The sequence below is a fragment of the Lissotriton helveticus genome, chromosome 8 (genome assembly GCF_964261635.1).
Source record: "Lissotriton helveticus chromosome 8, aLisHel1.1, whole genome shotgun sequence".
NCBI classification, from domain to species: domain Eukaryota; kingdom Metazoa; phylum Chordata; class Amphibia; order Caudata; family Salamandridae; genus Lissotriton; species Lissotriton helveticus.
Genome location: NC_136069.1, coordinates 1,662,114,700 through 1,662,142,491, shown reverse-complemented (window position 1 = coordinate 1,662,142,491; position 27,792 = coordinate 1,662,114,700). Strand labels below are relative to the sequence as shown.

At 46.1% G+C, this 27,792-nt stretch overlaps 1 protein-coding gene across 3 annotated transcripts in view; it reads left to right on the top strand.

Annotated features, from left to right (window-relative positions):
• Positions 1-27,792, top strand: part of LOC144773609 (transient receptor potential cation channel subfamily M member 2-like) — a 1,291,174-nt gene that overhangs the window by 516,200 nt on the left and 747,182 nt on the right. For all 3 annotated transcript variants that reach the window (XM_078658751.1, XM_078658750.1, XM_078658752.1), the window contains 2 exons: positions 8,635-8,764; positions 20,455-20,600. In XM_078658751.1, the coding sequence (XP_078514877.1) occupies positions 8,635-8,764; positions 20,455-20,600 (276 nt within the window). The remainder of the gene's footprint in view (positions 1-8,634; positions 8,765-20,454; positions 20,601-27,792) is intronic.

The following is a 27,792-nucleotide window of genomic DNA, read 5'->3' as shown; positions in this document are numbered from 1 at the left end:
TTTGTTTTTTCAATACAACTCGTAATTGTTCGTTTTGGGGTGCTACTCTTAGCCTCCGTAGGGATAGATTTACAGCTCGTTTTTGTGAGCGTAATAGCGACCTTTGGCCTTTCTTTAGGTTAGTTCTACTGTGCTCTGTGTTATGGTTGCCTTTTGGAGCGGTCTTTCTTGCCAATTTGTTGACCAGTGAATCTGAGTATTGCTCCCAGTGGGAAATAAACCCAACTGCATCTGGTGTGTGTGTTGTACAGTTGTAGGGCAGTTTCAGCCAGGGTGGTTGTGGTGGTCGGCGAGCATTTGATTTTCCCTTGGTTGATTGTGTAAATCTCCCCCAATGTGTTGTCTGGCCTGATTGCAGTTGGCGGCTTTGCTGTCAGCTGGCTTTCCTGAGGGCGGTGGTCGCTTTCCCCCTGATCCCCCCATTCTAAATTCCCGGATGTATGGAAAAAGTGGCAGGCCTGCGAAAGTGTAGTCCAGGATGGAACTAGTTCTGTGAGAGTAGAAGGAAGCTAATGGAGGGGAGTCAGTCAGAAATCTGCCATTTAGCGCCCGAAGGTTTTGATGTTCTAAGTCTTGGAGAAGACCGTTGTTATGACACTTTCTCTGCTCTGAACGGGAACTTTGTGCTGGTATGCTGTAAATTTTGTTGAGCCAGAGCTTCGTCTTCTGTTGACGAGCCAAGTAGATTTTGGTTGAAGTCCCCTGACAAGAAGAGAAGTGGGTTCTCCAGTTGGGTCACGTTCTCCGCAAGTTGGTTCAAGATGTTCTTTGAGTCTTTGGCTTTGTTTTTGGGATGAACATATGCGTTGACAAAGCAGATTTCTTCCTCTTTGGTGCCCAGCTGAAGCTTGATCTTTACGGATAAGGTTGAGGATGTTAATGAAACCAGTTGGACCGCCGAGGCTATTGATGTGGTAGATACATATGTTGCCAGGCCTCCTGACTGGTGTCCAAATTTGTTGGTTCTGGCCGCCGCAGTTAAAAAGGAGAAACCCGGAATATGTTTTGTGCTTGAAAGCCAGGTTTCCTGCAGCATTACAATATCGAATTGAGATATATACTTTATGAAGTCCGGGTCATCCATTTTTGTGGCTAGGCCATTTATATTCCAGGAGCAGATGCCAAAAGCTGGCACCCTTCCTCTGGTGCCTTCTCCAGTTTGTTGGATGCGTCATACCTCTTCGGGCATGTAAAGATCGTTCGGGACAATGTTCCTCTTGAAAGTGGGTGGTTTGAATGGGAAGCCTTCCTTGTGCTTTCTTCTACCCGTTCCCCCGTGCTGCATGGATACTTATTTGGCGCGCCGTCTCGCTGGGGATTGGCAGTGGTAAGTATGCAAGGCTGGTAATTCCTTGGGGCTGAGTTGTGACTGCTTATTGAAAACGCTGGCTCCAAGCCAGTTATCGTTGGCGGCCTGTCCATTGGTAGCTGCCGAGTATTGTACTCCCTTTTTGTCGGTGATCTTCCCAACGCACCCCTTAGTACACTGCAGGTGTTGGCCTGTTGCGTCGCTGGTTCGGAGATGTTTCTTCTTCGAAGTGGCGAGGGGTAGGCTGGTCTTTGTAGTGGGATAAGCTTGATGCCCCAGTACTTGAATTGGGCAGCTTCTGATGCAATTAGGTCAACAATTTCACTAGAGGACCAGGTCGTCCTGGTCTCCTCCTGGCTATTTGCGTTCAGGGGGGGCAGGAATTCTACCAAAAGTAGGTCATTGGAGTTTAGGCCCCCCAGGGTGGGGACGCATTTCAGCAGTTTGAGAATGTTACCTCTGTTCAGCACGTCCTGCTGCCCTTTCGATGTGTATTCCGGGTGGAAAACAAGGATCTCGGTTAGATGTGTTTTACTACCATCTACCTTCCGTTTTGCGTGTGTAGCATGGACGTAGGCTGCTGCACCAAGGTCGGACGGGGCTTTGTGCGTTGCTGGATTTCTACCGTCACCTAGCGTGTTGGAGCTATTGGTTGGCGCTTCAGTTGGCGTTGGTTGCACGAATGTTATTTGTGTCTCTCGTGGCCAGATTGACTTTGAGTGCTCAGATTGGCTCTGAGCAGAGTGAATAATCACAGATATGGCCCTGAATTGGTCATCTTGCGATTGGCTTGACGTGTGGCCTGTGTTTCCCTTGCCCCCTCCTTGGTGGTCAGTGGGATGGATTTTTTGATTGTTGCTGAGGTTAAATGGGCCTGATTGGCGCGCTTGGCGGGGTGGCCGTTTGGGAAGAGGATTCCCTGGTTGTCGTTGTCAGGGCTGTGGCTTGGCGTTCAGTATCCGGCTCCTGCTTTGCGAGGAGCACAATGGACTGTGTATGCTGGCTAGTACTTGACGCTGGTGTTATGTGGGTGTCTAAATGTCCGAGGGAATTTGCAGCCAGTTGGACTTGGGGCCCTTGGCCTGCCTGGTGCAGCTGGTTGCTGATTGTATTTTGTGGTTGGGTTAGGCTGGTAGCTGCTGGAGTTACCCCTTTTGAGGGGTTGACCGTGCGTTTTGCGGTAGTGCCAGAGAAAATAGGGAAGAGTTTTGTTGTGGTTGTCGGCAGGTTTTGCTTGCGTCCTTTTCTTTTTTGTCGTCGTTGTTTTGCGTTAAGTTTTTTTGGGGACTCCAATCTCTTCTGGATGGATTCCTCCTTTTCGGAGAGTTCTTGGCCATTTGAGTTTGTCAGGTGGGTTGCTGCTGATGTTACCTTCTGCAGAGTTAGTGATATCCTTCTCTTTGGGAGCTTTACCTCTGTGCAGCAACTTTATGTCCCCTATTAGATCGGTTAACATTGAAGGCAGTGTGGCTAGTTTATCTACTGCCTGATTGCAGTTGCAGCTTAAGTAGGTTTCCGATTGGGCTCTTTGTATCATGTTGTTCAAATTGCCTAGCTTGTCAATCCCCGCAGTGAAAACTGCCAGTGTAGTTAGGAGGTTAAGTTGAAGATCCATTTTATCCGATTGGTAATGTAGGGCTTCTACGGCTAGCTGTATTGTGTTTAAGAGAGAGGTCCAGGCTCCGGTGTTATGATCTTTTCCCTGCTCTCTCTCATTTGCAGATTGGGGGTGCGCGTTTGTAGCAGTGTTGGTGATGTTATCAACCAGAGATGAGTTGGGGAAGAGGGAGTCTTTGTGCTCTATATTGTTGATTTCTGACCTATCGTCTCGCCCTTGTACATTCGGATAGGACGGTGTAGCCCTGAATTCTGCTTCCCGGTTGGTGTTGTGCTGACTGGAGTTGTGTTGCCTGAGTGCCGCGCTCCATGCCGCGCTGCACAGGGAACTTTGGGCTAAGGCATGGTTGCCCAGTTCTATATGTGGTGAGGCACCTGTGCCAGCCGGGTGGGCTTTAATGGGAGTACTGTGGTTGGGACTTCTGACGTGTCCGCCCTGGTCTAATCGGATAACCTCGGGAGTGACCGGAGTTTGGATCTTTATTGGCAGCTGTGTATCAGCCCCTGCTTCCCCCATACTTGAGCAACTGTCTGGGGGGGTCCTGATTGCTGAGTTTGTCTGCTTCTTCCGCCTCAGAGGTAAAAGTTGTAATCTCCTCCGGTGGGGGTCTTGAGATGCAACTGGCTAAGTGTGCTGGTTGCTGTTTTCAGGTAGTCAGCCGGCTTTCCTAATGCAGATGTGTACACTGGGTGCTCATGTGATTCGCTTGCATTTTAGGATTTGAGCTTTAGGGACTCTCTTTGGTGAGGATCAGCCGTGGCCGTGGGGGTTCCCTGGGCCAGGGTGCTTGTGATGCTTGTGGTAGTTTCGCGTTGAGGTGCGCATTTTTCCAGCAGCGGTAGAGGTGACAGCTGGGTTTGCAGCCCCTGGAGGTGCTTGTTACTCGAGAAGATGGCTGAGCCGGCGTCCTTTAGGAACTCTAACTTTGAATAGATTTTGGGTTGATGGAGCTTTAACCTAGTAATAGGCTTGTAGCCTGTGGCACTTGGAGGAGAGCCCTTGGGTGCCCCTGATTTGGTGTAGTGTTGGCCGGACCCGTTGATGACTCAGTTGGAGAGAAGATTCTGCTCCATTTTGGGGGTTGTAGGGCCGTCAGTGACTGATTTCTTGTTTCCCTTTTTCGTCTTTGCTTTTTTACTTGTAATTGACTCTGGTGAGCTCCTGATCTTTCCGGACCTCATTCCGCTCTGCCCTCTTGGTATCTCGCTGCGGCCCCCCGCGCTTGCTTGAGTGTTGCAATGTCGGTGTTTGGTATTGGATTGATTCGATAATTGGGTGATGATGGTGATGAAGCAATCCAAGAACAGGGGCCTGTTTCTGTGCCCCTGTTACTGTGCCCCTGTTACTGTGCCCCCTCTGGCTGTAGCAAGTGGGCCGGGTCGGGGTTTTTCGAAAAGACGCTGGAAAGGGGTCCTGGTTCGCTTGCGAGCGGAGCACGCCGGGAGGGCCCCTGGACTGTCGGACCTGGTCAGACTGCATATCTGCCCAGCCTCGGGGCTCTTACTTCGCGACCGCCTCTATCGGCTGTCGCGCTCACATCTCTCCTGCCCCTCCAGGATCCTGCGATGCTGTGTGAGCGTATTGCTCAATCAGTTGCCTTGCTTCTGTCTCAACAGCGCGTTGCCTCCTTGCTGCCAAACCGGTGAACAGAAGATATGGGGCGTGTGGAGAATATCAGGCAGCAAGACTGTGGGGTGGGGGAGCGGAGAGGCAGAGAGGCAGAGAAGCAGCCTGACCCCCCGTTGGCGATAGGAATGTTTCCTGGTGGTTAGAGGCCGAGGCTGATTGGAAGGATGGGCCGACCGCACAGCCCCTCACTGCCCGTCACAGCTTCGGCACTTGGCAATAGCACTCGGCTATACTCGGGCCCCGCCACACCTATCAAGTCCTGTCCGGTGCGGTGCGGGTGCGGGTCCCCCCCTGGCCAGGGATAGCAGTGGATGCAGACGGAGGTGCAAGTGCGGTTGCCTCTGTAGTGCTGCTCAGCACGGGTGCAGGCTGCAGGACCGGGATTGTGCCGCTTCCCCCTCCCGTCCCCCCCCCCAGGGAGAAGGGAGATAGGGCGGGGAGAGTGCGGATGCAGGTACAGGTGTGCATCTAGCCTCCTACCGCACCAGGTTACCTCCTCAGCCTGGAGTGCCGTGGCGAAGTTGTAGCGATTATCCCGGTCTGACGCTCACCCCTCGTAGCAGCTTGCTCCGGCGTCTGGATCGAATGGCGTCTGACCGGCGTTTCAGCCAGCTCTCTGGTTTTCTGTTATCATAGGCAACATACTGTCTAAAAAAGATCTCTGATCGAATGTTACATACACAACCTTTAATGCTTTACAGAAATCTAATAAAGAAATATTCTTTAGCTGCAAATTACATACCTACTTTTTGCCAATTAACCCCCCACCCAAAACCCCCTTCGAAACACCACACCTCCCTCTACCCTCCCCCTACTCTTGAAAGCAGCAAGACCCACCAGGTCTGTGTGATCGAGAGAAAAACACTGTAGCCCCCACCCCCTGAATTCCCCTATGCACCAAACCATAATTACAACCGGAGTTATCCATTGATCACACAAAGATAGCACCTGAGGACCAAATTTCTTCATTTTATAGAAACGTGCAGTGGAAAAAAGGAGCAGGAGCTGGAGAAAAAAAATAAGGAGAAGGATAGAACAGGGTCTACTTTGCAGTATACCAACTATATGACAAACACTCCTATCGTGTGAGATTTGACCCAAGCCCCCTTGGCAAGCTGCTTATGTTTCTTTTCTCTGCCTGAGCCTAATCCAGTGCTCTCCGGCCTGCATTTCGGAGGTAAACTTTACAGACCCTCTCAATAGTTTTCAGCCTACCTGGGGCCAGCTACAATGCCTCAAACCAGCATCTTGGTAAGGTCAAATTAACTGCTGTAGTTGCCATCTGCGCTCGACTGTTGTATGGCAGAAATCCGGGTGACATAAAAAGAAGACCCATTATCCTGCCTTCTAGCCTCAGGACGGGCTTTATTGAATATCTCCTAACAAGAAGTTACCAAAAAGAACAAAAATGGCCCTCGGCTGATTTGAGTCTCGACTAAGGATTTTATGGTGAGCAAATGGAAACCTGTGAATAAATGTCATGCCCTTCCAGACCCTCCTTAATCCCCAGAAATTGAAGATTATTTCTTCTCTGGCGTGTTTACAGATTCTCTAGTTTCCACATGACATCTGTAAATAGAGCTTCATGAGCCTTTGTCTGCTCTCTCACAATGGCCAAATTCTTTTCAACAACAGATTTTCTCTCCTCCGTGGTGTCCATTCGTTCGTCGATCTCCACACAGGTTCTCCCCACTTTACGTACGGCTCCTTCCAATTTTTTTGTGGCCTGTCTTGCTTTTTTCCATCCGCCCTGGTTTCTGCCCGATCTTCAATTGACTCCAGAATCAGACTCAAAGCTGGGTTTATATTAGCGGCCACCTGCCTTGTTGTTGAGCTATGGAGCTTCCAGCCTGTGCAAACGCTGGGTTCGGAAGTCCCATAATCCTTGTATGAGAATAGTCCGATTTCAGCTCTGAGACAGAAATGTGTGTTCCCTTCTTTTCTCTTGACTCAGCATTGCCCTTAGATCCTTTAGAGCTCCTTCAGTATTTTTGGTGCTTTGTCAATCTCAGGTGCTTCAAGTGTGCTTGAGCCTGAGGTTGTTGCACTGTCCTCTGTTTCACTGCGTCCGGAATCGCAAGCTCCTGAATGTGAGTCCTCCGTGAGAGAGAAAAATGTATCCGTCCCATCAGATATAATATCGGATGCTAATAGCCCATCCAAGCATGTGCTGTGGATCGCACCTCCAGAAGGACCTTCAGGCTGAGGAGACAGCGCATAGACATTGTACAATGTTCATTCCCAGTGCCTCCCTGGGGCACCCCTCTCAGAATGCCTTCTATGCAGGCTGCTGCCCCCTGATCCCCCCCCACCCCATCCCAATTTACGGGGAGGTGCTTCAAGTACCAGGCGCAGATATATCATTGTCTGACACTTTATACGTGGTTTCATTTTCTTCACGATCCTCCATGTGCTCCTCAGTATTGTCACTCACGCCTTCACTAGGATTTGGTTTAAGTATCTTGGAACCTAGTTTATGTGACGGTTCATTAGGGATCTGGCCCCCAGGTGCATACTTACTTTTAAAGAAGTCTGTGATTGCTGTTTGGGTTGGGACAGGGCTGGTAGCTACATTATCCCCATCCGAGGTTGCCCCCACTTCCTCCGCAGTATTGGGTCCGATTGTTTTCTTACTCCCGGTTTGCTCCCGCTCCATTAGGTTCCTCCGCTTCTCTGCCCCCATATTATCCTGCTGTTTTCTAGACATACGGGGCTCTCTGGGCTTATCTGCATTGATCTCTACATTCGTCGGTGTGGACTTCTGTCTTGATCCCTGTGACTGGGCTAGATTTCGCCCCAAGGTCTCTAACTTGCCTCGCTGTTTTTGTAGGGATTCCTTTAATCTCAAACACCAAAATTGTGTCAGTTACAGCAGCCCGTGTCCTCCAGGCAAATGCTATACTGACAGCGGTAGTGAGACCCGCCCATGCCCTCAGGGTGCAGTGGAGAGATCAGACTAGTCTTGCAGCCAAGACGCCGCTCACGCCGAGGCTGCTCCACCTCCACCTCTGCTCAGCATCATGCAGCGCACCCCTGAAACTTCCTGGAAAAACACTACAGACTCTCCATAGATAGCCTCTGCCCATTGGTGGTAGGGCGACAGACTCCAATGCCCACCAGAACAGACCACTCGTCCAGTATCTGTGTCCCGCAGGTAATCTACGCGATCACCATCTTGCTTCCCCCTGTATGAGATTCTTCGGTTTTTCACAATTTTTAAAAGTATATTTGTATGTACTTTTTTTTTAACATGTATTATACTTTTGTGCAATATTTCTTTTTAAGGCTAAACTGCAGAATTAAAGAATTTTGTCTGAGTGACTAAATAGCTCATCAAGCAAAGTAGGAATTTTATACCAGACCGCTTTTGTTCATTTTGCATGCAATCTAGGAAAAGAGCATTCATAACAGAATATATTGCAGAGACAATTTGTATTCTTAAGAAAAGCTTACTGTTGTGTCCATTATAGTAAGGTTTTTTATGTTACTATATGTGTGTGATCCTTTATGTATTATCTACAGTTCATATAAAGTTTAGGGACCAATTACGATGTCATTAGGCAAGGCTCCACACAGGATTTGGATTCAGCGAATCCGATTCAGAGCCTGAGTTTCTGACTGAGTTGTCCACCTTTCCAGACAAAGTACGATGCGTAGAAGCTGTATGGGCTGACCAAATCTGTTCCGAATGCCATTCAGGCAGTCCAACCCATTCGGAGCTGAATCATGCAGCTCAATGGGTACAGTTGCTGAACCAGCGAGTACGATGACCGATTCTGACAGCCGTACCGACTGGGGTATGACCAGACAAAGCGGCTGTGAGAATCAGACTTTTGGGGCCCGTAGCAGGACCCCTGTAGCGGGGGCCCTCAAAATTGGTTGCGGGGGGTACCCATGGGCCGCTCCTATCCATGCATGCGCAGTTTGGTGGGAACCATGGGGTGCCCGCCACAGGGTGCACGCTTTTCCCCACCCACCTCTTTTTAGGTTGAGCCTAGTACAGCACGCATGCGCTGCTCTGTGGGAGGCTGTCATATTTACTTACAACATTGTGTTGTGTTTATTTGCTTTTTTGCAGAGTCCAGACTGTGTTGTGGGGGCATTAGCATGCATCAAGATCTTGAAATCTGTCTGCATGGAGGAAAAGGACACCGACAATGTAGAAGCAATGAAGGCCTTGGTGGATCAGTTTGAGGAGTGGGCATCAGGTACTGAGTTTTGTTGTTTTCTTCTCATGTTTGAATTGAGAGATAGAAATTCACAATGGAAAATGCATGCCATGCTCACTTCTGCCCATGCTTGTGCATACTGTAATGTAATGGGTCCTGAATGGCAGCCTGTACAGGTCCCATTCACTTTTTATGTAAATATTTTACATATCCCCATGCATTCGTCTGAGAGGCATTCCCCATTTTTTTTATCTAACTCTTTTTTTCTCTGCCTCTAACATTTGATCCATTGTTCTCCTTCTCTGACTGTGGTCCTTCTTTCTCCTTCCTTGCCTGTGATTCCATTGTCATATTTGATCCATCTCTCCTTCTCTGTCTCTGATCTAGCAATCCTCTGATTCCTCTCTCATCTGCCTGTTAGGCTGTGGTCAGGGTATCCTCTTCGATACCTTCATCTCCTTCAGTCTCAACTTTTGGGAGTCATTTTTGATCACTCTCTCCTCATCTGCCTGTAATCTGTCTTCTTTGATTCCTCTCTTGCATTTTCATATTGTGATCTAGGTGTCATCTGGGATTCTTTTCTCTCCTTTTCTGTCTGTGATTCAGTTGTCATCATTGTTCCCATTTGTCAAAAGACAATAACACTAAGAGACAAGGAATGGTTTGCCACAGAGCTAAGAAGGAGAAAATTGGTCACAGAATGTCACCTACTGTGTTCACTTCTGCTTTGGTGGGAGTCAGGCCAATATTCCACTCTATTCTCTCCCATGATAGTGCTTCTGCGTCCTCCAAAAGTGGTTTAAGAGCAATTCGTCACCAGCATTCCCAATCTCCATTGATATTGAGGTGGTCACCATTGAGGCACTTGATATTGAGAGGCAGAAGATAGACATTGAAACATTTAGCATTGAGACGCACATATACTTCGATGTTGAGAGGTTAGAGATATCTGGGTCAATGTCACTGAACATTTAGCTGCTGGGGGTGCTCCATGCCTGTGACAGCCCTTCCTCTTTGTTGATGATTATGTTGCCTTCTGACCAGAATACTTGGAAGATAATACTTTGTCTGTCTCCTTTGCCACCAACTCCTACAGGTGTGATTATGGTCTAATTTGAGGATGAGGAACAGTCCCATCCAACCTGCTGCTTCTCAGAGTTCAGTAACTTCTGCAGATGGCATTGGCAGTCCCATGACTGGTTTCACACCTTCAAGATGATGTGAGACTTTTGGGTGGTCACCATTTGAGCTCAGCCACAAGCGATGCTGAGAAGATTATCTGGAGTATGTCTCATTGCAGACGTCACGAGGTCTGCCATTTTAAGTCTCACTGTCCGAGGAGCGTAATGGATTGCAGCTGGTCACCTCCAGATTCCGACTCAGTATCCAGGTCATTATCTGCATGGCATGAGTTTTCACCATCTTCTCTTGACTCTGTTCAATAAAGAATCTCCCATATAGATGAGCTTGTAATGTTTCATGAGCAGCCAATTGGATCTTCAACCACTTTTAGGTATTCAGACATGGCCTCAGGCTTGCCCTATTGTGCATTTAGTTTCCAAACGCCTGAAGTTTATGATTGTTAACTTCACCATCCCTTTCTCTTTTTGGGCTGTCAAGAGACATCCAGGGAATAAGTTCAGATCACCTGTTTCTAAACAAGGTTTATGATGTAGGGGTACCAGAGGATTCAGTGATGGTTGCTGTAGCAATAAAATAAGTTTACTACTGATGCCTGATTTACTTTAAATTCATCAGAGAGGAAAAGCATACAATGAGACCCTTTAGGAATCAAATTTGTCAGAAATTGTTAATGAAGCCAGTTCATAATACTGCTGTGCCTCTGTGACTGTTGTCTTTGGGATTCAGTGAACAAATGCATCAAGTAACTCCTGCAAAAAGAAACAGAATACTTTTTAGGTATGCCTAACGGACTAAATGCTTTTAATGCAGAAATCCCCATTGTGCAAGCAAAATAGGGTGTGACAATTGTTTCAACGGACCAAGCTGCAGCTCAAAATTCAAATGGAGAATATAATGCTGAAATCCATACAATTGGAGCACACATTTATACGGTTGTTTCACGATGCAACAAGGTAACGGAGACCTGAGACTTAAACTCTTCCTTGAGAAAAACGAACAGATGAACCAATGGCACGATTTTCTCACAAGAAAGAATGCAAAAAGTCCTTGAAGACTTGATACTGAAGTATAAATAAGCGCGGACTCCACTACTTTCTACAATTCACTCTTTGTGGTGCCAATATTCAAAACTAGGCTATTTACAAATTTACAACACTAAACAAAATGGATTCAGGGCCTCAAAAATATATCAAACGTACCAGACTTATTAGAATTAAGGTGCACTTCAGATTGATATAAAACCAAAAATGTAATTATGTCATGAAACGTCAGTATATATTGAGATATATTAGCGTGGATGTGTTCATAATAAAGTACTGCCATTAAGGCATGGAAGCAATAGGTCGGCTTTCTCACTCGCAAGAGAAACAAAAAAAATTATGGAAATATTTAAAGAAGGAATGTTGACTTCAGATAATCTGACAGGAGTATCAAGTGACACTGGATCAACAGTCGTTGCACATCTTATATTATGTAACATTTTAAAGAAGGAAAAAATTGTTTAAAAATAATAATCTGTTGTGCGAATCATAATATTTTCAAATGTTATTATGATAGCAGAATATTAAATAAGAATCAATTGATAATTATGATAATAGTTTGATTTAATGTAAATAGGAATTACAGTAGCTCCCTATAAAAAGAACTGACACTGACCAAACTCTGGAGTGTATGTGATATACTCTTCTTGGTTTAGGGTGACGCCATTGATTCCTCATGCTCAACAAGAATTGGTAGCGTTACTTCAGTAAAGTGGTGTATTATATGGTTTGGTTGTATGATCTCACTGTATAATACACTCACAATACTGTCTTGGTCCAATCAGACTTGTACAAAACAAACAAGTGTAAATCACTTAAACCGCACCAAAACAATTGAATAAGAAAGAAGCCTGACAAGAAATCTGACAGCAATTTATAAAAAGTAGACTGTATTTTAATGACTTTAAAGACACAAAAATGAACAATATCCACTGGAGGGTTCTGGAGATATAAATACCTGAAGAAACAATAAATCACAGATGTTTACTCAACCAAGCAGGCATTGATAAGTACCACAAATTTGACACTTAGAAACATTTTGGGGAAACTGTTATCAAAGTTTAGTGGGGTCACTCCCAGTTACTTTGAGGAACCAACTCTGTAAGAGAGCTGGTCAGGGGACAAACAAAGGCCCAAGGAACAGTTACCTTGAAGAAAAAGCAGATACAGAACAATTTCAGTGTTCATGGCAATGTGCCATTGACTTCTATGTAGTGGTCATGATGTAAGTGTTGCAGGATACTGAAGTTGTAGGATGATGAGGGTGCTGTGCAGCCAAAAGGGATTTCCTGGGTCTACTCTTTAGTCCACGGTCTTGGAGGGGTGACTTTGGCCACAGGGATTGGCATCATTTGAAAGCCTTATGGTTCCAGCAAACGTCTAGTTGCCATTGGACTTCTGGTTTCTGCTCACAGTGAAAACAGCTGTACCTTCTCCTTCTGGGTGACCAAGCTACTTGTTGAGGGCTCTTCTGGGTCCAGCAGACTCGGGTACAACTTTTGAGCATAGGGACTAAGCTGCACTTTGTCGGTGACCGATGATCCAGTGATCTTGGCTACAAACTTGCCAAGGCAGACTTGTTCAGCTTTTGTGGTCCTGGGGCAAGAGATCGGCCAACTGAGTCTTGGAGTCCTTATTTCTGTCTGGAGTTTGGGGACAACTTCTCCTTGAGCAGGACACCACAGGCACAGTCTATTGGATACCTTTTTGTTTATTAGTCAATTAAAACCATAAACATAGCACAATACACAATACAAAACAATAAGAGGAACACATACAAAGACATCATAAATTCAATTCAGCTATATTATGGGCCTTTACATTTTCTTTCTGCCCTTCCTATCTATTGGAATAAAAGTGTCAAATACAGGAAATAGTCTCGATAACTTGTTCAAGCAACAACAAATTTGTAGCACTTCCGATTAACATCTATAGTGGTGATTTTAAGAGAACTTTAAAGTGCTTAAGTGCAAATTCACCGAACAGATAGCCAGTCAGGTTTGACTTTTTATCCTTTGATCACACCCAGCCTGTAAGTACTGAGTGATCAACTATTTTATGTTTTTTTTGTTTTTTTTTTGACTTTTTCATTTGATTCTTTGTATGTCATAAAAAGCACAGTTATCAGACAATCAAAAATGCATTCAGAAAACAATGTGCGCAATATATAAAAGTGTTCAACATGTACAAAGTCATTACTCAGATTTCAGGGACACCAAAAGAACATTCACAAAAAATCAATTTATACACTACATAACAATAATTTTTAGATAGGCACCAGTCCTTCAAATTAAATACCAGAAGATCTAACCTTGCCAACTTTAGGCCCATATCCTTGCTGCCTGTTCTCTCTAAAGTGTTGGAAAGGCATGTTAACACTCAGTTAAACTATCTGGTGGAAAGCTTGGGATTTTTACACTCTTCCCAGTCCGGCTTTCGTGCGCATTATTCCACCAAGACCGCTCTACTCGGGGTGACGGAGACTCTGCGGCACGGTATCGACCGCGGGTAAACATCTGCACTCATCCTCTTGGATTTGAGCGCGGCGTTCGATACCGTGTCCCATTCCATCCTTTTGAACTCTCTTCGATCCCTGGGAGTAGACTGTCCTGCGTTAGCCTAGATTGCCTCCTTTTTAAGTGAGCGCACCTTCCAGGTCTTCTCTACAAAAGCCACATCCGCCATATGTCCTTCGGCGTATGGTGTTCCGCAAGGGTCCATACTCAGCCCCCTTTTGTTTAACATCTACGTCAGACCCCTGGCTACCATCGCGGAGGACGCTGGGCTGACTATTTTTTCATACGCCGATGACACCCAAATTGTTTTCTCCCTTTCCAGTAGTGAGTGTAACAGTGTATCGACCTTGAAAACCGGATTGTCACGTATAGCTGAGTGGATGCAGAGGCACCTACTCAAGCTAAACGGTGACAAAACCGAGATTGTTATTCTGGGGAAGCATAAAGATCTTTGGGGCCCGCAGCACTGGCCCAGTGACATGGGACCCCTCCCCCAGCCAACCTCTGTGGTTTGCAACCTCGGATTTCTCATAGACTACAAACTCTCCATGAGGCAGCAGGCCACTAAGGTGGCCGCCATCTGTTTTGCCACCTTGCGATGGCTCCAGAAAATCCTATGGATGCTGCCATACGCCACCAGGAGAACCGTTGTCCAGGCGTTAGTAACTTCTCGCCTGGACTATGGTAATGTCCTCTATCTTGGTGCCGACGTTGCTACCATTAACAAACTCCAGGTTGTACAAAACTAGTCGGCTCGTCTCCTTTGTAACATCCCGAGGAGATCATCGGCCTCACAAGCTCTTCGTGATTTACACTGGCTCATGGTCTCCAGCCGTATTAAATTCAAAGCCTTATGCTATCTTTTTTAAATCAAGCAGGGTTCGGCCCCAAAATACTTGCAGAGTCTTGTTTAACCATACAAGCCTAGTCGCACATTAAGATCTTCTGCCAACGGTGACTTCGTTGTTCCAAGATTCAAACTCGCAAGGATGGGGGGCTGGGCCGTTTCCCATCTAGGCCCCAAATACTGGAACGCGCTACCCATGGCTTTGAAATTAGAGACCAATCTATTCTGTTTTCGGAAAAAACTGAAAACTTTGCTCTTTCAATAGTTCTTTACGCTGCTTTGTCTGACTTATGGTACTCTTGTTGTGTCCTTTTTTCTTCTTTAGTCTATCCCTTGCGCTGGGAAACCCACTGCGGGTAGCTGTTGCGCATTATAAATTCAAATAAATAAATAAAGACAGGCGGACAACAGAGTTCGAAAATACTGCCTGCCTATCTTACCGAGCCTGTGATTAGATACTTTTAGGATTGCACTACTAGGGGTAGAAAGCGTGGTGGTATTTTTGTCCCTAGTTGCACCCTTCTTCTTTGCCACAGGCTCTGGGTCAACGCGTTTCGAACCACAGAAGGATTGTGGGTTCTCCTCAGGACACAGACTGGATAGAGCCGTAACTGTAAGTAATGATAATGGAATTTGGTGTAAGTGTTGTGTTGCAATTACATTAAGGTGTACTCTCTGACTCTTAACACGGTATATCAAAATACCTGTCTGTAGCACTCAATGGCCACATGGATGGTGAAGCCCCGCACAGGATGGAGTTTCTGCAAAAACACGGGTATTGAAGTGAGTAATGGCCTCTACTGCAACGTACTGCAGTTTACAACAATCCAAATTAGCCGGCTGCTATCCTACCTGAACTTGGGGCAGGGTGTAGTGCAGATTCATGAACCGGTCATTAATCCGGTAATTCTTGTGGTTAACTCGCTTCGTTCAATTAGAACTAAACGAAAATATAAAAGTGTACATGAAATTCATATAAGTGCAAATTCAAGCAGCGGGAGTAGGTGATATGATAAGTGGACAATAGTTTTCAGGGAAATGTACTACCCATGTAAGAGACTGTGCTTTAATAAAAGCCAATGTGCAAGAAGAAAGTGCCAAGTTGAGTAAAATGATTGCCTTTACAAGACGAGGACGGGAACAGCAACTATAAGGGAGCCTAGCAGCAACAAATTTGTAGCACTGCCGTTTATCGTTCTCATTAAAACACTGCTATGGGTGTTGAAGTGCTTATGTGCAAATTCAAGCAGCAGGAATAGGTACTGGGCTAAGTGGACAATGGCTTTCAATCAAATATGGTACCTATATATAAGACTGCTTTAATAATGAGCCAATATGCAAGACAAAAGTGCCAAGTTGAGTAACTCATTACCTTAACATGATGGGATAGGGAACAGCCACTAAAGGGGACCCTAGCAGACTGACCTTGCAGTTTACTAGCTCGTATAACTTTGCTTAAAAAGTCCCGGCATTAACATAGCCTGAGATAAAGTGCCAGGACCCTCTTCCCCCCAAGTTCACTCATTACCCTATATTAATCAGTTACACGATTTTTAAAAATAGCCAAAAACTGCAGTAGTCTAATGTTCAACTTTGTGTTAATAGGGGCCATTGACTCCACAGGCGCAGTCCTCTTTTTGCTAGCCCATGGATCAGCAAGTGAAGTTGAAACTTCAGTGCAGCCTCTTTGCCAGGTCCTAGGTCAGCAGGGCAGTTTTTCTTAGGTGCTCATCTTCAGTACAGGTGAGATCTGAAGTCCTAAGGGCAGGGGTGCCTCTTATATACCCAGAAAGTGTCCTCCGGTGATGCGGTAGTCACTAGCCAATGGGCTACTTGAGTCCGTCCCACCTAATGCCAACTTTCTGTGAAGTGTGGAATTTAACTATCCAATAATGCCATGTTGTGCCCACTGTCAAGATGGCAGAACCCTTCTCTCGGCTTGGAGAACTTGGTAGCCCACCACAAGGATGTGACTACGCTTGGGCTACCCACCCATGTGAAAACCGGTTTTACAATTGTTCTCCCCTGTCTCAGCCTGATGACATCCTGTCCATCAGAACAAAAGAATAGCCTCTCTTGTTTGTATTCACCATTTGCCCTTCAAAGGCGACTTCCTCTTAAAAGCTCGCTGTTAGGAGACCGCGAAATCCGGGAGTTCCAAGATGGTGACTGGTATAGTCCTTGAGGGTGGAGAGATCTACGAAGTAGCTACCCATAGCAGCATCGAAGAGGCAGGTTTATAGGCTGATGCAACGTGGGTGGAAGATGAAGATTGGAATTCAGACAGCATTCCACAGTGATCGAATGACCCCAGACGAGGATACATTGAGAGCAGTGACCCTAAGCGGAGTACAGGAGGAAGTGGAAGTCTACTTGGTTGGGCGTTGGGCAGCGGCGATAGTGGCGATATCTGAGGTGGGAAAAACCTCACAAGATAATGTGCCCAGACTAAGCCACACAGGAAGGCAGAGGAGCACAATGGCTACCACTGCCATGACCCTAGGGGAGGGTTGTGACTAGAGGCAAGTGAGCATACTGCAATTTCTCCAATTGTGGTGGCGGTGCTCAACTATTGGGAGTAATTAGTGTTTGTTTTGCGTGTTGATGAGGTGGAACACTACCTAGCATTATATCACTGGAGAAAAGAAAGAAAACTGTGAAAAAAAAGGAATACCAAAACAGTTCCCACAGCAGTCTTACTTCAATGAAGCGTGGTGTGAAGCACTGAGTATTACAGGAGTATAGTAACCTATACTCTATACCGAAGATCAGTTCTAGACACGGTTAAAGATTGGGGCTGATTACAATGCCGGTTGGATTTGCATCTGATCAGCATCATTGCGGAAGCGCCTGAAAAGGAGTTGGAGGTCCCACTTCCCAGATTAAGATCTGACCACTGTTGGCAGTCGGATCCTGTAGTTTTTTGATTTCGGCTTGCGCAGCCACTCGTAGCGCACGCCAGAATGGAACAATGTCGTCTGGCTTTCTGCCAGACCTCATAATGAGGCTCAAAGTTTCTCTTTATCAAGAAATGCCTGAAGTTTTGGCTAGTTCAGTCCACTTCAGATCAACAAGTGACATCCCTTCTGGGGACACGACCTCATGCATGTCTCTTTCCTAGGATTCATGATTACATATTAAACCTCTGCAGGAATGTTTAAAGGAACCGTGGTGCCAAAGGTTATAATATTCAACTCCTGTTTCATGCCCTGAAGCCTCTGAAATGGTGGTGCAAGCAGATGAACCTTCTTTCTGGATTACCACTCCATACTGTAATTCTTTATGGTGACAGAAGCCTCCTTGGAGGGCTATTTTCCCTATTTATCCACGATTTACAATGGCATTTACTGAATTGGGAGGGAATGCCCCAAAGTCTGGTCACTGTATTATAGCTTCATTGCTATATGCAGATGATATTGTGATTTTAGACCTAACTCCTAGGGGGCTACAGGGGTGCTTGGATTGTCCTAGCAGAGTTTTGCTGATATTTATTATTCAAAGATTAACATCGCTAAGAGTAAAGTCATTTTTAATCAAGGGAGGTAGAAAGCCAAGAAATATTAAGTGGTGATTAGGAACCCAGGAGTTAGAATGTATTATGTGGCTTGAGAGCAAGACATGCCCGATAAGATACACGGCTGGAAAACGCAACAATGGAGTATAGGCATAGCACATTGACCTGACTGTTCTGAACTCCCAACTAACAACACCAGTGCACATTACCTTTGAAGTTTTCTCTCCGTCACTTCTATCGGAGTATGTTTGCATGGTTGGGGAGTTCCAAGTGTGAGATGTGAGTGTGTTGCGTATGAGATTTGAATGGTTAAGTGTGGTTGATTTTACAGGGGGTGTATTACAAGTCTTTACTGCTATCGGTGTTACCACATATGTATAGTTTTTAGATCTGTCTCAGCACGATAGTCACAAATATGCGATGTATTAAAATGAAGAATAACTGTGTATTAGCATTGATGAATAATTTGTGCTCCCACAAACATGTTTTTAAATCTGATTAATCATACTCCCTTTTTTGTACTAATATGAGCTAAAAAAAAATCTTTAAAAAAACAAAAATATTATAAATAATAAATATTATTATTGACCCCTTGGTGCTCATGACGGCTCCATGCCGCCATGAGTCACGGTTGGCGTCTGCTCATGGCGGGTGGAGCCGTCATGCCACTGCTACTCCGCCCACCAGCACTAATTCCCCCCTCCCCCCCCTCCCTGTGCGGGCGAATTAATGAGCAGGAGGGGGTCATGACGACACCACGCCGTAATGAGCACGCCGCCCGTGACTCATGATGGTGTGGAGCAGTCATGAGCCCCGAAGCCCACGCCCACCCCCTAGCCACCCTGCAGCGCAGGGAAGGGGTTAAGAGCTCTAACTAGCCTGAAATGAAGCAATACAGGTCATGCAGGAGTATATTCTGGAGGTTAGAATGTGTTAATACATAACCTTATTTGGGCAAAATATTCTCTGCCAATCTTTCTATGAAAGAACATATTTCGCGTTTATCAGGTAAAGCGATGGCACATGTCAAAGCACGGTTTTCACTTAACAGGGCTGTAGGCCAGACACTTTACCACCTCATTGTCTGTGTAGAATGTAAATACCCCTTCAACTTTATTATACGCCATTGAAATCTTGGATTTCAAACATTTTAACTTTCTGTATAAAATGAAGGAAACATTTTTTTTTTAAATTGCAATATAAATACCTGTGCTCCGGTTGAAGTTTTACACCTAGAAATGGGGCTCCCAAGCATTTATGGTAAAGGGCAGGCCACTCTCCTTCCATGGGGTCACAGAACTTTGCTTAGCAAAAAGGATCCCTTTAGAAGTTCACTCTGTTTAGAAGCATTTGCCAATGCAGGACTCCCAACACCCTGCTTAAGAATTTTCATAATGCAATTCAGTACTTTAGTCTAAACAGGGCTGACCTTCCCGCAATGTCCTGCTTTGCACTTAAGGAATGCTTTTAACCCAGTATCAGGATTTCTTCAAGGGAACAAGATATGATTTCACGTGGGGAAAAAGGGAAGATGGCGGTAATAGTTTCCACATGTACTGGGGTTCACCCTCAACCATACTTAGTGGACTTTGGAACTTCAAATTAATATTTTACCATTACATATTACTACAAGAGCATGGTTGGGCATGGCAACGAAGTTTAGATTGTGTAATCTCTGCAGGGACACCATACAAACCTTAGATCATGTTCCTTTATTGTGCCCACCCATTGCATTGTAATCGTTGTTTAAAATATTGGACCTGATTCACAAAGGTAAACTTAGACGAAAGTCTAACTTTTCGTATTCACAAGGGCATTTAGGAGTAGTAAATTTGGACTTTTGTCTTACTTAAACTTAAGTTTTGGTCTTACGTTTACCTGATAGCAAAAGTCTAAGTCCTTCTGGTCTCAGTTAAACTTAAGTTTTGGTCTTCAGTTTACCTAAGACAAAAGTCCAACTTTACTACTCGTAAATTCCCTTTGTGAATACCGAAAGTCGTAAAGTTAGACGTTCCTCTCCATTTACCTTTATGAATAGGGCCCTTAGCTTTTGAAGCACGGATTGCACTCAACGAAAGGAATTTTCAACTTTAATTTAATCCGGCAAATGAAATTGTGTTTTAAAATGCGCAGCCTTTTTAATAGTTTTTTTTAATTTGTTCGATTTTGTAGTTTATATGCTATGCAAAGTGGATCTTATTGTAAATCTATGTCTTACAAATACATTGATATTGGAGGGCTGGAGAGCTCACATACACAATCTTACAATGAGGGCTTTAGTCTTTAATGGAGAAGGGGAACCACATCATATGTTGTGGCCCATGGCTGTTCACCTTTCCCACAGTCCTTCTCACCTGGATAAAGCCAGGACCTCTCCTTCAGATGGATAACATCTCAACTATGTATTATCTGAACTTGCAAGGGGGTAAAAGTCCAAGTGACTCTTAACAGGAAGCAGAGTCAAACTGAGATAGGACACTTGGGAGAGGCATTCAGTTAACGATTTGGGTGTTTTTTCATGCCTGTTAGGTATGGTTTTGCATTTTCTCACAATTGTTATAATGGTCGTCTCCTTGTGCATGACATTTCCAAATGTTAGCATTGATAACAGTGTTGTTTTGACTGGCTTGGCCTCTGACGGTTTTTAATGATCTTTATGCTGATTTCAGGTGTCTTCTCAGAGTGCTGCAGAAGCAATCAATTGCTTGCTGAGCAGCTCTTAACGCGAACATCTTTAGCCTGGGGAAGGACCACCTGCCTGCAACTGGCTATAAAAGCTGAAGCCAGGAGTTTCATGTCACATGGAGGTGTGCAGGTAGGTGCTGATGACTCTTTGATTCTTTGATGACATTTTGTGTGTGCATAGATTGAACCTAGCGGCAAAGTCAACAAGCATTTGCAATGCAATAGGTCTCACATTCATGCGAGTTTGAGCTATTGGCATTGTAAATGACAGTGCCTTTTATTTATATTTTGGGTTTTAACCCCTCCCATGCTCGTGACGGAACCGTTCCGTCACGAGCCTCGGGTGGGCTGTGCTGGTGAAGGAACGGTTACGTCACGGCCGCGCCTGCGCGGCGCTAATTTCGCGCCTGCGCGGCGCGTTCTATTGAGCGGGCGGGGCCGTGACGGAACCGTTCCGTCACAAGCACAGCTCACCTGCGTGCCGTGACGGAGCGGTTCCGTCACGAGCACCGGACCGCCGTGCCGCCGCCCCACCCCTTAGCGCTGCGGCGGAATAGCCGCCGCCGCGAAGGGGTTAAATAAAAAGTAAAAGGCATTGTCATTTACAATACCAATAGCTTAAACTCTTGCAAATGCAAGACCTATTGCATTGCGATATAAGGGCCTTCTCGACTGCTTGTTAGATTGTAAATACCAGAGGAAGAAACCGGCCTGTGACATCTTTAAAGTAGTGATAAATAGTGCTGTTAAGAAGATGTGCAAGTGTTGTAAATTATACAGACACAAAGTGTGAAGTGAAAGTTACATATGATCCGAGCTATAAATAGTAACAAAGCCCTACAAAACCTTTCTCTCTTTGATTATACTGTCACAGCCTAGGAGGAAGAGAGTGGGGGGCTATTTACTGCGCCCTCTCCATGATTTGAGTGTGCAGTGTGGCATTGTGTACTGTCATTGCTATCTTTGGCCTATTAAAAACACTCCAGCTGTAGTAGGGCCCTGGCTTCACCTCCTGGTGCAGGGCAGGCTGTGCTTTATGGCAGGCATGGAGATGGAGGGTGGCATGGTCTCGGCTGCAGCTCCGGCCTTATACAGTGCCCCTGCTTTTGCTAGTGAGCAAGAGGCTCTGAGGTGGTGGCATTGGTAGTGGTGGTGGCATTGGTAGTGGTGGTGGCATTGGTAGTGGTGGTGGCATTGGTAGTGGTGGTGGCATTGGTAGTGGTGGTGGCATTGGTGGTGGTGGTGGCATTGGTAGTGGTGGTGGCATTGGTATTGGTATTGGTGGTGGTGGGGGTATTGGTGGTGGGTGGATTAGTGGTGGTGGTATTGGTGGTGGTGGTATTGGTGGTGGTGGTGGCATTGATGGTGCTGGTGGCATTGGTGGTATTTGTGGTGGATTGGTGGTGGTGGAATTGGTGGTTTGGTTCTGGTGGTGGTGGTATTGGTGGTGGCTGTATTGGTATTGGCAATATTGGTGGTGGTATTGGTGGTGGTGGTATTGGTATTAGTGGTATTGGTGGTGGTATAGGTGGTGGTGATATTATTGGGGTGGCAGTGATGGTGGTATTGGTGGTGTTATCTGGTGTTGGTATTGATGGTGGTGGTGGTATAGGTGGTGGTGGTGGTTGTATTGGGGGTGGTGTTGGTATTGGTGGGGTGGTGGTGGTATTGGTGGTGGTTATTGGTAGAGGTGGTACTGGTGATATTGATGGTGGTATTGGTGGTGGTAGTATTGGTGGTGGGTGTATGGATGGTGGTGCTGCTATTGGTGGTGGTGGTGGTATTGGTGGTGTTTGTGATGGTATTGGTGGTGGTGGTGGTATTGGTCATGACAGTCTGCTGCCTCTAACCTTACCCTGAGTGCTCACAGCCTGCTTCTCTGTGATTACACTGTCGCGGCTCAGGAGGAAGAGCCAGAGGGGGGCTATTTCCTGCCTTCTCTGTGAGCAGTGGGGCATTGCATAATGTCATTGCTGTCTTTGGCCTAATAAAAAACACTCCAGCTGTAGTAGGACCCTGGCTTCAGCCCCTGGTGCAGGGCGGGCTGTGCTTTAGGGCAAGCATGGAGGGTGGGGTGGTCTTGGCTGCAGCTCTGGCCTCGCACAGTGTCCCTGCTATTGCTAGTGAGCAAGAGGTGCTGAAGTGGTGTTATTGGTATTGGTGGTGGTGGTGGTGGTGGTATTGGTAGTGGTGGTGGTATTGGTAGTGGTGGTGGTATTGGTGGTGGTGGTATTGGTAGTGGTGGTGGTATTGGTGCTGGTGGTATTCATGCTGGTGGTATTGGTGGTGGTATTGGTGGTGGTATCGGTGCTGGTGGTGGTCTTGGTGCTGGTGGTATTCATGCTGGTTGCATTGGTGGTGGTGGTATTGGTATTAGTGGTATTTGTGGTGGTGTTATTGGTGGTGTGGTGGTGGTGGTGGTCGTATTGGTGGTCGTATTGGTGGTGGTGGTGGTGGTGGTGGTGGTATTGGTTGTGGTTGTTGGTTGTGGTAGTATTGGTAGAGGTGGTAGTGGTATTGGTGGTGGTTGTATTGGTGATGGTGCTGGTATTGGCGGTGGTGGTGGTATTGGTGGTTGATGAGGATTGGGGAACATTCATGTTGTCATATATCATGGGTGTTTAATGTGACACAGACTTCTGTTAGGTGATCTTAGATTCCCTTAAATTGAAATGTACCGGCAGGCAAATGCAAACTTGCACAATTAATTAAATAATGATTTTAGAAATGTCACTGGGTTTTGACTGTCAACTGTTCTCTGTGGTCAATTCCCATTTTTGTTTAAAATCTACAGATTCATTCCTCAAGGGGCCAGGACCCTTCTCACAAAGGGCAGATGGTTTTTAAATACAGTCCCACTTTGTGGGTGCCCCTCTGATTGCTTGGTACCCTTCATTTCTTCTTCCACAGGAGATTCTGGAGGATATCCAGATTGGGTGGATATTTAGCTCATATCTCGGGGCTGAACCTGCACATGGAAACATGTTAGAGTGCAAAGGCAATTCTTTTTTGCAGGAGAAGTGTCCTGCACACATATAGTACATAAACTGTTCACTATGGGGCCCAGAGATATTGATTCTAGTCCTGGTTTTCACAACTGACCAAAATGTGCCTAATTGTTTGCAAAACACTTGGGGCCTGATTACGGGCTTGGCATTGGGGGAGTGGGCCGCCACGCTAGTGCCCCGCTCCCACACCGCCAAACTCAACCGGCTGCCAGATTAGGAGTTTTCTTCTGGTCTGGCGGGCAGTGCCTTGTGAACCTTAGCACAGCATCGCTGTGGGACCACCAAAGCAAGTACCTGCACGACATGGACTGTAAAATCACTGCCGAGCAGGAACAGAGGTGCATACAGACAGGGGAGCACACCATGCGCCATCTACATGCACCCCCATGCTAAAGAGCAACAGGAAGCCCTGTAGGACCCCTTAGTTCCCTCACAGCCGCACTTTTCATGGTGGCCTCACCGCCATGAAAAGTGTGGAGGTCTGGAAACTCAGAATATGCTTGGCGGTGCTGCAGCATCACCACCAGCATATTGCTGCCCTAGACCTCCACACCACCATGGAGGGATCATGGATCCCTGTCGGTAGCAGCGGTCCCATGCCGGTCCAAATGCTCAACTTGTAATAGGGCGGTCGCCCTCCAATGTGCCGGTGCCCGTACCTCCACGAAGGCTACGGTGGTCCATCTGACTCCTGTACTCCTAATCAGGTCCTTAATTTGCATGTGCCTAAAAATGTGTGCACATTAATTGTGCAATATGCATATTTGTGAGATATGTTCTTATGTGTATCTGCAACTGCCACACCTTCATCCACCTTCCCTTCTTAGGGAAAATCCATGAACGGTCCGTAACCAACCAACAACTACTTGACGGTTAAGGGATATATGTCTCAGCAGTCTGGGTTCCTCCCATCTGAGACAGCGACAATCCAGTGATTGTTCTGCAGGCCACTATTGTCAGAGATCATCAGACCATTGTTCAGTCAGAAACCTCTGACACATTTGGCCATCTGGTTCTATCCTCTCCTTAAATACATGCATTCCTAAATCATCCTAACATATTTCACATGCCTTTTCTCAAAATTCTGCAATGTGTGTAAATAAACTCCTCTAGATCCCTACCTCTCTTTGCCTCTCCATCCCCTGTGGTATTCTACAGGCTTAGCCCTTGGGATTCAACCTACCTATCACTTGTGGAGTATTTCTTGACCAGCAGGTCGTCATCTTTTAGGAGTATGCCACTGAGACACATGTATATCTCAAATTATCAATGACTAGCTACATCAAAAGCTGCACAATTGTCTCTGAAATCATTCACACCTGGATGTCTGCTGCGTACCTCAACCTTGGCCAAAACATGAAAGAGCCTCTCCACACCAGTGGCAGCACACTGTAACCACAGATGTAGACTTGGCTGAACAGCATAAACCTTGAATGTTTCTCACACTACCTCTCTCCATGTGCCAAGAAACCCAAATTCTAAATGAATGCCACCCTGTGCTGCAAGGAGTTTGTGAATTAAACTTCCCAGTAGGCTGGTTGTAGCTTTGGCTGTCCTGTAAAATTAGGCCCTTCCTTCCACAAAAAAATATTGCAATCCCAGGTCTAGTAGACCCTCATACTTTGGGACAGTGGCAGGAGCAACACACTGCTGGCTGGCCTCCCTTACACCATCCTGATACTAATGGAATCTTTTGTCCATCATTCCATCCACCTATTTACCAGCCCAGCGAAATATAAACACATTACTTCAATCTTGAAAGACCTTCTCTGGTGCCCTCTATAGCAGTGGTTCCCAAACTTTTGACTCCTGAGGACCCCCATTGAGTAACCACTGGAAGCCGGGGACCCCCCAGCAATTTGTAGGATTTAAATTTCAAGTATTAAAACAGTAATTCGAAGATAAAAAAAAACACACATGTGCACACAAAACAAATACTCAAATTACTAAGAATTTTGGGGCTAGATGTACGACCATTTCATTTAGCACTTCGCAATTGAAGACACATTGCGAGTGGCAAATTGCGAGTCGCTAAATGAAATGTACAACAGTGTGTTTAACACTGTTTGGGATTCCCAATGGGGTTGCAAATTGCGAGGCTCATTAATATTAATGAGCCTATCTCAATTTGCGAGCCCTTTGGGAATGCCAGCCCTCCCAGGGATGGTGGCCTGCTGGGCTCAGCAGACCACCATGTCTGGGACTGCTTTGAAATAAAAGTTGTGTTTTTTTTTAATTCAGACCGTTTTCCATGCATTCCAAAAAAAAGGAAATGAAACGTTTTTGTTTCATTTTTTAAGGGTCCTGGGACCACTGCCTGCCCTTAAAAAAATATTTTGCATGCATTTGCATAGGGGAAGGGGTCCCCTGAGGACCCCTTCCCATTTGCGAATGCATTACCATCTACTTGAAGTAGGTGGTAATTGCGAGTATTATGCGACCGCAATTGCAGTCGCAAAACATTTGTACCTGGTTTTGAGACTCGCTATTTGAAAGGGAATGCCCCTTCCAAATAGCAAGTCGCAAAATCTATTTAGCGAGTCACAAAATAATTGAGACTCGCAAAATAGGCTATGAACATGGCCCAATAGATTTTTGCATGCACAAACGGGTTCACAAACTCGTTTGCGCATATAAAAATGGGTCGTACATCTGGTCCTTAGTATTTTATATTGAAGGAATTTGCAAAAAAGGAAAACATTTAATGGGAAGGTTGGTGCTGAATCTCTGTGACTAACTTTTAAATTGTTGGTTTTTTTTTGCAGTACGAGGCTTTTTAGCAGCATCAGGATAATGAATGACTGGGGAAAAAACATAAGTAACTGGTACCAATCGGTTTGCAAGCAGCTCTTTGACAGTTTATAGGTTCCTCTGCTAGATTACGATTGTCACTTATGAAGAGCACAGTAACAAAAGAATCTGTGACAAAAGCAGTAACTATGGACCTATGCACATAAAATACTGCTTTTTAAAATGCATGGTACAAGTTATTTGCAGTAGGCATATTAACCCTATGTGCTACATTAGTTAAGTCAAAGCTGCCACTGAACAAAACTCATCTCTCTCCAGCAGGTACATTAATCACTGGCATTATCTTGATACTTTTATTGTTGCTCGAAAGCTGCTAATTATACAAGAGACTTTGCTGGGCTTTTAAAACTGCTGCCTACGGACCCCCTGGCAATGTGTCACGGACCCCTGGGGATCCGCGGACCCCAGTTTGGGAAACACTGCTCTATAGCATTCGTCTAATTCAAAACATTTCATGTAATTTATTAGTCATTCCACACATGTACACTGGGCTACTTAGCAATCATAATCTGGTGGCTTCAGTGGAAGGTGCTTCCTTTTCCAAGGTGGTGCGGAGTGTGTCAAAAGTTCTGGACCTTACATGCACTCAGTGTAGTCAAGACAAACATTTTGACAGAGGTTCTTCAGCCGGAAGTAGAGCCTCCAAACCCCTCCTATCATTCTATTAATCCCGTACAGATGCCCTGCTCGGGGCATGGGCAAAGCCTTGCACAGAGTCTCGTCTGCACAGGACAATTGCCCGCCACAGCACCCTCCTCCGGGGGACCCAGTTTACCTCACCCAGCACCCCATCCTGGAGAGCCTGATCATCCAGAAGGCCAACCCGAAAGTCAACCCTGGCACACTCTACCTCTCCACCGCATAGGGAATCCACGAGGCTGGACAGCTTTGGTAAGAGGATGCTCTTTCCCCAGCCCGGTACTCTGGTCCATGAACACTGCATGCCTTTTGGACCGATACACCCATACGGCCTGGGACCCAGCACAAGTGCTGCCTATGGGTTCAGGGGAGGCCCAAGTCATCCTGACCCATGCTATTGCAGATGGCAAGGATGCAGCAAACTTCACCGTACGCTGTAGGCTGAATAGGATACTCACTAGGCAGAGCCATTGTGTCATCAGTGGCACTCCGACGCCAAGACTTTGCTCAGATCAACTGGCTTTTGAGGGGATATCCAAGCCAGTCATAGGCGTGCACTCCGATGGCACTCGCCTTTTTCGGTGGCAAGGTGGATTTGGCGCTTGATCACTTTAAGCATTGTAGGGCCACCCACCTACTCCCTCGGACTCGCCATGGTTGCGTCAGCCCCAGTGTGCTTCATGCCCCTGTTGTGGCAACAGGAGTTGATACCAGTCGTGTCAATTCCCATCCCAGCCACCAAACCAACAAGCTCCCCAATCCTGTTGTGGGCAAGGTAGTAGCTTCAACACACCCTGTGGGATAACCAGCCAGAGATCGACCTCCCACTCAGCAGCCGTAGCCTCCAAACCCCTTTAGTTTGCC